Raw genomic sequence first — 11188 nt, 5'->3', positions numbered from 1 at the left:
GATAGCCACGCAAGCAGATATACAGATTGTTTTCTAACTTTGGCAAACTTGCAGACGTTTCGCCAAAAAGATGAATTCTTACCCTGATTTCTTTATTCCACGTCGAACTCAATATCGACTTACTGTATTACCTTGACATTTACTTCCTTATAACTTAGCTTGTGCATATACTCTTCCAAAGGAAAACCTATTTACTTACATCCTCGTATGTGGCCTTCAAGTATAAGTTTTGGTGAATAATTTAAAAAACTAATCCTTTCTTACAGAATTGTAATTTTAAGATAGCTTCACAGGCTTTCCTCTTCAAAATAGTCCAAATAGATATTCCATTAATCAAATAGTCCTTGGGGGACTTTCCCCATAAGGTAGTCACTAATGGACTTCCTTTCATTAGATAGTCATTGGCAGAATCCCCAATAATTATAGTCTGGGTGGAAATTTCATCTATTAGATGGTCCTAATGGATTTTCCCATCATCAGGTAGTCCCAAGCAAACCTTCTATTTAATATAGCCCTTGACGAACCCTCCCATTTTATTCGATAGTCCTAAAGGACTCTCTTTCAACAGAGTTTTTAGTGGACTTTCCTAGAATAGATAATCCTTGGCGGACTCCAAATGGCAAATATGTATTTGCAAATACCTTAAAAGGAAATCTCTTTTTCCACATATATGCCCTAACGGCTTCCCTATTTACTATCTTGGCGAACTTCATTTTGCCATAAGGGTGAACTTGTCTCGATTGGATCATGCCATGGCTAGACGTGGACTTTTGACTCTGAAGAGTCAATAGAACCATTTTTATGGTGTTGCTCTGTAGAGCTAGTAGATCATTTCCACGATGTCGCTCCATAGAGCTAGTAGACCATTTATCCACCCAAATCTCCTCAAATCCTCCTTTTGAATTCGAACACTTAAGTGTTCACTTGGAAGGCCGAGCCATTTCATATTTCAGGGACTCCAATTCGCATTCAATTCGTCCATTCCTTCATTACACTAATTTTCTTATCTTTAACTAACTCGCCAAATAATTCCTTCCATACTCCACATTTTATAAGCATACATTTCACGCACAATATTACGTTTATTATTACAACACGAAGTATGCCACATATCAATTCATCAATACACATCCATATTATACATTCAGAAAACATACTTGCAAACATTCATATAATTGCACAACCATATGCATGCATAACCTTTCTAATCAACAAAGATCATATATAGCCAAAGAACTCAAAGTGAACTCAATACAAAACATACAAGTAACACAACAACCAGAACAACAACCAAATAGTGGAGTACAGAAACTCACCTGTTGTCTTTCCTCTATGCCAACTTAGCTTTTTCTAATAACCAAAGTCTCCTCCATCTTGGTTAGCTAAGCATGACAACCAAATATACCAGTTAAATCGAAGGACTTCATGTTTCAAACTCTAGATTCCAGAAACTTGCAGAAACCTTTCAAAATTTATAAAAACCCCCTAACTTCTCTTTTTGCTCAAATCCACGAGTACAAAAAGATTAAGAAGCTTACTAGTTCATTATATTATTATCTTTTTATACTCAATCCTTATGTTCATCGCTCCATGCAGAGCTTTCCTTGAACTTTCTCTTTTTCAAACAACTAAATAAGAAAATGAATAAAAGAAGAAAATGAAATAGAATCGAGAAGAATCCCCCCAAAATAACACTTCTTATCTATATATAATCTTACACGTACGACCACCTAAAAACCCATCAAAACTAGTGACCAAAATCATTATGTTTCCTACTCAATAACCAGTCAATTCCAACGTGATTAAACCAGAATTAAAACTCAACTATTTTCCATTCAACCACTAAAATTTTCAGATTTTACTATAGAGGTCGCCATACCTACGATTTCTTTCAATTAACACCAAACTCGTTTTTAAATTTTGGACCTCTATTGAAAACTAGGTGTGACAGATAGACTCCAGAAATGAGCTAAATGGTATGAAATCAAAGTAAAAGAAATGAATGCCATGAAATATGAAAGATATGATATTATTGATAATTCTTAAAGATACATAAATGAATGTTTGGTTATTGAATGGTATAGAAATTAATATGTATTGAATAATTGTTAATTGCTAAATAAGTTAGAGTTGGTCATACAAGTTACACTGTTGAATAGATTGTTTGATATTGATATAAGCATGTTACCTGTACAAGTCCACAGTTCGAATCGCTTGACATTTTGGAACATGAATTGATTGAATATTAGATGTATATACCTATGTCTTATCTTGAAACATATTGATAATGCCTTGGTATATATATCTTGAATCATAAATGTACCTCTGAGCCCTATTGCTCAGCGTATGATTTGTTTGTTTGTGCATTGGTTCAGGTATTCTCGAAGCCCCAGAAAAGTGAAATCAGCATTCAGATCGCCTTTTTCGACTCAACTAAGTTTGTATAGCTTATTTAATTTTGGTCAAATGTCATGTACCTAGATTTTACTTGTTTCAAATGTTTTAAATGGTCATTTTTGAGAATTTGTATTGTAAATAGTGAAAATGGTTAGTAATTATGCAAGGAAATCGTGTTGATTTCTTGGTAAATGGTTTTAACAGGTTGAAATTATGGTAAATGATCAATTGAAGCCTTTAAGGTATTCATGTATGCTATAAATGCTAGTTGGGCAATATATAGAATTAATTTGTGGAAGAACAAAGGTCAAGGCGCGACGTCGGTCCCTCAACATCATGACGATGGCCAAATTAGTATGTTGTGTCGTGACAAGGAGCTCTCGTAGTCGCAACGTCGACATGAAATTTTGTAAACTTTACAATTTGGAATTAATTCGACCTTGGGTTAGCAAAAGAGCTTTTGTAAGCTCAATTAAGACCCAAAAATGATTTTATATCCTATTATGCACAGTTGATACTTGTATTTAAATGTTTTAATGTTCTCAAATTGAATATAAATAATTATAGTTGCTTCGACAACGAATGTGACATCCTGTAGCTCAAACCTGGCAATCGAGTCGGGTATGAAGTGTTACACTAACCCTGATTCTGCTTGTTCAAATAGCTTAAGTAACTTTAAAAAAAGTGTTTCTTTGTATATAATTGCTTTATTTATTAATGGAGTTTTTCTTCAATCATTTTAATTTTGTATGCTTTGCAGACTCAACAATTTTCATTTCTTATGGCTGGTTGGTATGTGTTACAACACAAAAGTTGGAATGACTAATTATAGTGGTTGACACTGTAGGTTGAGCTAGCAAAACATACCCAAAGTTGAAAGCCCTCCCATATCGATTGAAGCTCATAATGATATGAACTTGAAAAAATTTGACCCTGTGACAACTCAAGCCGAAGAAGGCTCGAGCCCAAAATAATACGGGCTTAAAATCAATATGAGCTCGAGCCTGAAGTAAATAAATATATTTATATAAATAAACAAACGAGACTATTGTCACAATTTCAACTATGCTTGTGGAGTTTAGCTACACTAGCAGTGTATTTTTTTATTCTACAAGTGACTTCAAAATTTTGTCATATTTTTAATAAATATTTTACTATACCTTATAGGACACTTGTCAACCCCTTAATACTGCTTTTGGAGTCTAAGAACTTTATCGATAGTGTAATAAATATTATTCCAAAATGTATTAATAAAAAAATATTCTTAAAATTTTAAAAGTGCCAAAGTCATATAATCATACGAAGTGGATATTAAGTACAAATATTCACACATCAAGTCATCTCAAATCAAATTCCTAAACAAAGACAATTCCAGTTTCTTAAAATAAAATTTATTTAATGTTTATAAATTTCTTAAAATAAAATTTATTTAATGTTTATAAATTTGGGTTGGTATATAATATTTTAGGTTTGGTTAATATCTTTAAATTTTAATTCAAGTATAAATATTTAAAATATATATATAAATTTAATAGGGGAACACATTTAAATTAAGAAATTAATTTAATTTAATATATTTGAACGATTATGTCAATTTTAATTTTTACTCACTCATAAAACACAGATTAAGGGTTTAATGTTTATAAAACTATCTTTATATTTGATTTACCAAATTAAATTCTCCAAAACATTCTAAAAGTAAAAAAAAATTTAAAAACCTCATCATATTCCGAGATTATCTAGATAAGGGTTATTTTGAACGTGAATTATTCTCAACATAGTTGTTTTTAGTTGTGTTTGCTCCAAATGATGGTTCTTCTAAAAAAAAACACAAATTTTCTAAATAAAACATGTTCTAAACAACAATTGCTCCCGAGCATAATTGTTCTTGAAGCACAACTATTTTAAACAAGAGTTGTTCTAAACATTAGTTATTCTCAAATGACGACTACACCGAATGACAACCGTTTTAAATTGGAGCTCTATTCTAAACATAATTATCCCGAACGTAACTATTCTCAAACATCAATTGTTTCGAACCACCTTCATTCTAAAAACAAGAGTCATTTTTCTCAAAGAGAAATTAAGTGAAACATGCTACTACTTATTCAAGTTAACTCTGTTCTTGACTTTGAAAGTGTAGTTGATTTTATTTATCTATTTTAAGAGATAAAATAATAGTAATCAAAACTTAGTATGTACTTGTTTTTCCTTTTTCCATAAATTTACTACAAATTTGTTGAGATTTGTATAGAATGATTCTTGATTATATCATTATGTGTACGATAAAGGATGGCTATAACGAGCAGGGAAAATATTAAGCTTTTGAGGAAGCTCCTAATTTAGCTATCCTAGGCACAGATCTGGAATCTCATGATTTATGAACTAGCTGTTCACTTCATCAGCTTCCATTAAACTCTTACTCCTTTTATTTATATATATTGATAATAATTATTCTTTTGACAAAGAAGAATAGTCAAGTAAGTTCTAATTGACAAAGTTTCTTAAGCGTCAAAAAGACCAGAACAATACTGTTGCCAGCACCAGCAAATATATATATATCTACACCTACCTCTGACTGATTCCCAAAGCTCCACTCTTCTGATTCATAATAGGACTTCTCTTTTTCTGACAAAATTACAACTTTCTTCATATTGTCTTTTGATTTTTGATCATTATCAGTTGAAAATGAGATCCTCAACTTTGTGGGTTTTCCGATATCGACATAATTTCATTTCCAATGGCTAAGATTGGTTTCCAATACCGAACTTCACTCTTTTGCTTTACCCTATTCAACTACTTAATTCAGAGGATTGGATATGACTTTGTGTTAATTATTTTATTTTTATATATTTAAAAAATTAGTGTTAATAGTTTATAATCTCATTAATTTTGGTTTAATTAATGTGTAATTTTATATATTACATTTTGATTTGATTCGATTTTTATAAACAACTAACATCATCATTGATATAATATTATTTCATGTTACATATTACATACACAAATAATTATATTTATCTAATATAAAATTAAGTTAAATGTATTTATTTTTATAATGTATATAACTGAATCAAAATAAATAATTTATGTATACATTTGAACTAAAATAAAAAATTAATGTGTATAATTGCACAAATTTGAAATTCATGTATCAGCATGTGCTTTTGTTAATAATACATTAAATTTCATTAACTCTTAAAAAATTGTATTTCATATGCATAGATTTATATAATTTCATAGTTGATATATATATATATAAATATTAGTTAAAGTAAGTGTATCTTCCAACAGATACTTAGAAGAAGAAGTGCAGTTTTTCCGTAAATTCAAAACTGGAATCTGAATGATGATCAATTGTCATTTTTCGTGAAAAAAAGAAAAATAATCTCCTAATACGTCTTATATATATATATATAAAGGCTGACGTTTTTCACGCTTTACATTGCTAAAAACCAATAGGACAATAGGTAAGGTAGAAGGTGCAATATAAACAACTTAAAACCGCAAAGCTTTCTGCCATCAGATCATCAACCTTTTTTCCTTCGCCAGAAGGAATAAAGATGCAGCAGACAAGATATTGGAAAAGACCAGTCAACAAATTATATTCAATATATAGGATCTTTATAGGGTACAACTGAATGGAATTTACTGCCACAAAAAGAAAAAAACTTACTGTTGATTCAACGTTATGATTCAATATTTTAGTATCATAAAAGAAAATGGCGGATGAAAAAAAAGAAAAAAAGAGTGTCCATATCGTAAGCTTAAAGCATTTAAAATATAAATGTTTGGGTTTGGAAATTTGTGTTTTGTTGCAGGGAAAAAAGGGTTATAGATAGAGATTCAAAGTATTTAAAGAAGGGAAAAATAAAAAAAGGAAGGGTTTACGTAAAGGACATGCATACAAATGACAGTCAAGGAAGACTAGATCCAGTCCAATGATACCTAACCCTTCTAAGGCATTCATCCATTTCTTTTTCTAACCATCTTTTTTTTTTACTTAATTATTTTGGGTTTGGTTTTAGGATTTATATTTGATGTAACCATGTATAAGTTGGTATATCTAAATAAATGAAATTCAGATAAGCACAAGTGCAAGGAGTTTAATCCTTGGGATAAACTCGTAAAACCAAAGAAAGAAAAGAAAAAGGTGCTAAATTTGAACGTAAGGTTTAGGAAGATAGTGATTAGACTTCCTTGGAGGCGACAATTAGAGGTTACAGTGACCCTTAGATTAGATGCCCATTGATACTGACAACAACTTATCTTTCATAGGACGGCTTACTATATTTGTTTTTCAAACAAGCACTCCTTTTTCTAAATGTTGGTCCGTTGGGTCGTCGGATCCTTTGTTTTTTTCTTCTTCTTCTTCTTCAAACAAACACTCCTTTTCTCAACTTACCTTTTTCTTTTCCCATCCTTCATTAAAAAAAAAAAAACTCAATCTCCCAAGAAACATTCCAGTTGTATTCTCGTTGCTTTTGAGGAATGTTAAATTAATGCGGTCTCTCATTATTTAAAAGCCTGTTGCAAGGGTCTTTCCTTGTTTATCACATTTTTGCATGCCATGCATGGCATGCAAAACCCAACCCAACCCAACTCTACAATTTTTTACATTTTTAAAAATAAAATAAAACAAAATCTACACCCTCACGATACCCTCGTGGCACCTTGAGAATTGAAAAAAACCCTGAGACGATCTGCTTTGATTTCCCTTGGAAAAACCATAAAAACTATCCTAAGCCCTAAAATTAGTGGACCCCACCCCAACGAGTCACATAGCATCATGATTAAATTCGGGAGCATGAAAAAAATAAAAACGCCATCCAAAACATTAAATCATCTTCGATGGGTTTCGTGGGTTTGAGATGATTAAGCAAATCCCAGAGTTTCCCATTAAAAAAAATCTCCTCGAATTTTATGGGCATTTGAGCTCCTCCCCCACTCTCCTCTCCTCGGCGTGTTCTCCACGCTCGCATCGATCATTTGTGGGTCGCGTGGCGGAAAATGATGATTGGAAATGGCGACACTATCTCGGGCTACTCACAGGGTTTTTTTTGTGTGTGTTTTCGTGGTTTACAAAGCGGTGAGAAGAGCATCTTTTGGAAAGCGGTGGCCGTCCCGTTTGTCGAACTAAGTAAGGCCCCTCACCAATCTCTAGACGATCTGATTCTTTTTTTTTTCCTCTCCTTCTCTCTCTCTTCATATCTTTTTGAATCTTTCCATCATATTCTTCATGAGATCAATTGAATATTATTTTGGGTTTTTTATTTTGGTTTGGGGTTTAGCCATGATGATGTGGGGTCATTTCTGAGTGTTCCCTTTTTTTTTTTTGTTTCTTAATTTCTCAAAATTTTTGACCTTTTTCTTTTTGTGATTTCCCATCTTTGACTCAAACATCTTTCTTTTCTTTCTCTCTTGGTAAGCTAAGTAGAAACAGAGATGTTTGTTGCTTTGATGATTGCAGAGTATCTCATTTTGATACCTTTATTTTAAATTTAATTTTTTTCATTTCATTTCCCCTTTAGCCTTGTTTCCAGTGTTGGGGATTTTACTATTTGCTAAGACAAAATACTAGAAACCAAAAGGCTTTTTCGGGGTGGTGGTGATGGGTTTTAGATACGGAACATGAAGAGATGATTATCATGACGATATTGGCTTTGGTTTTTTGAGAGAGGTTCACGTGATTCCAGGGTACGGTTTGGTTCTTATCATAGTAACCTTGAAAACTTGATTATCTTTTTCTTTTTGAAGGGACGAATGGATTGGACTTGCCTATGACTATAACAACTAACGGAGACGCCGTTGTTATAATAGCAGTGTTCATAGCTCCGCTGAATACACTTATAAATAAATTTATCAACTTAATTTATCCTTCCCCCACTGCCAAAACCAGTGCGTGACAATCACTAACTCCTTCCTGTATACCTGATCATTGAAGACATAGTTAAAGTTAAAACCTTTCAGATATCACAAACCAACAAAAATTTTAAATAAACAAGTATTACTAAGTGATCAATGGTTATGGGAAATTACAAAATATGTCTTTATTCTCTATCCAACTTGGAAAACAACAATTTTAAACTTCAGACACTAATTTTTCTTTCAAACTATAATCAAAACGATGGTGTTTTTATTACACTGAGAGCACGAGGGAAAGGTATAAAATCCTGGGAATGAATAATACCCTTCGGCAGTGGGGACTGGAGCGTGGGAAAAACGCCGCAGAGAGAAGGGGCGTGGGGGGGCGGGGAGGGGTGGAAATGTTCCATTTTCCTTGGGAGGCTGGCAATGACAGAGGAGAGGGGGCAGAGATACGGATACGGACAGAGGTTTTGATGTATTGGGTTTTAGAGTAATAGGGCCTCGTGATCGGAGAAGGCAGATCCATGGAAGACTGTTCCCGCTAGTCACGTGGCCCTCTTTTGACTACCCAATGACCAACCCATTGCTTTGCTTTGTTACGAGCGCCCCCCCCTCCCCCACCTCCCTTTTCCCCTTCAGTTTTGGAGTATAAATTCCATTGCCCACAACACCACCTAGTCCTCAACTTGCAAATAGTAGAGCCTTATTAGTTATTTCTCTATACTATCCCCTCCACCCTGACCCAGACTCTGACTGGCCGACTTATTTTTCTTTTTTCTCTTTACTTAATATTTAAGAGTACAAGTATACTAGTAGTATTTTAACTATATTTATGCATAGTTTATTGTGTTTTTTTTTGGGGAGGTTTTCTAAAAGTTTATTTCTCTATCTGTAACATGCAACCTGGGACCCTCTCTGTCTGTATCTTTATGTCTCTCTTGCTATACAAGCATGTACATCTCTCCATTTGCATTTGACGACAACGTGGACTACAGGTGCTGACTGGTATTTCGCCATTTTATTAGCTTATAAAGCTACCAGACAACAACTCTTCTCAGTCCCCCCCTCTCTCTCTCTTTTCTCTCAACTTCTTATTCAAACACTATATTATTGCACTTGGCTCTCAGTTTTACTATTTGGCTCGTACTATCCTGCCATTGCCCTTTAACTATACACTCCCACCATCAAATTCTTTCTATTTTCAATTACATTAGCTTGTTCTTTTTCCATTCATCTTCAATCCCTTTGTTTCTTCGTTTTTCATTTTGTTCTCACTGATCAGTTGGCGATTGTTGGTTGGTTTTTTGATCATTCTGAATCTACCCCCATTCGATCTTCGTGGTCATCCCATAGTGCTGAAATTGAGGTGACAGTGGGTATAGTTAGGCCTTTGACACATATTCATAGAGAAACCGATTGCGAAAACAATGCACAGGTGCAGTAGCTCTCAGGGAAACATGGTGGGTCCATGTTCATGTGGCCTGTATCAAAGCCAAAGCAACTCCTCGTGGCTATTTTCCATGCCGAACCACCGATCTTGCGATGAAACCAACATGTACCCTTTCATGCCCTCTTCATCTTCTTCCGTTGATTGCACTCTCTCTTTGGGAACTCCATCCACTCGTCTTTGTGAAGACGACGACAAGCATATCCGCCATGAACGTAGTAACCCTTGCATTTCCAACTATTGCTGGGACATGTTGCAGAACAAGAGCGCACCTTATTCACACCAAACCACCAAAGCTAGCCGTGGAAGCAATGGAAATAGCAGTAACGGCTCAGGCAACGATCCTCTCTTAGCTCGCCGCTGCGCCAACTGCGACACTACTTCAACCCCACTTTGGAGGAACGGGCCGAGGGGTCCAAAGGTATACCAAAATTTCCAAATCCGAATCTCTCCATTGTTTCTTCGGGATAAAAAAACAAACAACCTTATATCCTTGTTTTTGTTAATTGCAGTCACTTTGCAATGCCTGCGGGATTCGATTCAAAAAAGAAGAAAGAAGAGCTACAGCAGCAAATGCAAACAACTCATCGAGTGCAACAGCTTCAATGCTGGAACAGCAACACCATGGCTATCAGTATCACCACAACAATTCATGGGTTCATCAGAACCAAAAAATGCCATGTTTTTCCCCTCTTAATGAATTCAGGTTCATTGACGATACTGATCGAGATTCTGATACTGGAATCCCCTACCTTTCTTGGAGACTCAACGTCACAGACAGGCCAACAAGCCTTGTCCATGACTTTACAAGATAAAAAAAAATCAAAGAATAAAGAAGAAAAAAGAAAAGGAAAAGAAACCCTGGTTCCCATTGACGGTCAAGATCATGCACCAATGACTGAAACGTATCACGATGATGGTGACGCTTACATGGTCTTCGTTTCGTTTAGTCAAAAATTCTTTTTTTATTTATTTATTTAAATTTTGCTTTTCTTTGTTTGTCTCCTTTGTCTGTCTTCAATAGATGGTGTAAGAACGGGATCATCCTATGTTCTTAGTTGCTTTTGATTTTGATATTTTTTTTCATGTTCTTTAACTTTTCCTTTCACCTTCAGTTTTATATTAGTAAAACATTTCTGTTTTAGAGTTACAACTTTCTTCACATATCATCCCCTTGTTGACCTCCCCCAGTTTCTTGGTCTTCATCATCCCACTAGGTGAAACATTTTTATCAGATATATGATGAGTTCAGCACCTTTAGATTTAATTACTGATATTTCTTTCCTTCCCTGATGTAATAATGTAAGGATATAGGAAGTACGTGTTTTGCCTACATAATGCAGCATTGGTACCTTTTCTTTTTTAATGTTTATGAAACTGGAGTTTGCTTTACCTGTTGAGACTCTGGACTCTGAACCTGCCTCAGTTTTCTTTTTTTCATTTCTCTCAATTTCACAACTCCTAGACAACTTAAGA

The 11188-nt window shown here is 34.1% G+C and overlaps 1 protein-coding gene across 1 annotated transcript; it reads left to right on the top strand.

Moving 5' to 3' along the window:
- The first annotated feature begins 8662 nt into the window (after nucleotides 1-8662).
- On the top strand, nucleotides 8663-10979 carry LOC107901383 (GATA transcription factor 18). Its single transcript, XM_016827377.2, has 2 exons — nucleotides 8663-10133; nucleotides 10225-10979. The coding sequence occupies exons 1-2, from the start codon at nucleotides 9693-9695 to the stop codon at nucleotides 10525-10527; spliced, it is 744 nt and encodes a 247-aa protein (XP_016682866.1). The 5' UTR covers nucleotides 8663-9692; the 3' UTR covers nucleotides 10528-10979.
- Nucleotides 10980-11188: the final 209 nt, after the last annotated feature.

This window comes from Gossypium hirsutum, chromosome A11, assembly GCF_007990345.1.
Source record: "Gossypium hirsutum isolate 1008001.06 chromosome A11, Gossypium_hirsutum_v2.1, whole genome shotgun sequence".
Taxonomy (NCBI): domain Eukaryota; kingdom Viridiplantae; phylum Streptophyta; class Magnoliopsida; order Malvales; family Malvaceae; genus Gossypium; species Gossypium hirsutum.
The sequence above is the reverse complement of the archived record's forward strand: the minus strand, read 5'-3'. Positions and strand labels throughout refer to the sequence as shown.

Coding starts and splice junctions, on each gene's coding strand:
- LOC107901383 (XM_016827377.2), top strand. CDS start 9,693: ATGCACAGGTGCAGTAGCTCTCAGGGAAACATGGTGGGTCCATGTTCA. Junction 10,134..10,224: donor ACGGGCCGAGGGGTCCAAAG/GTATACCAAAAT, acceptor TGTTAATTGCAG/TCACTTTGCAATGCCTGCGG.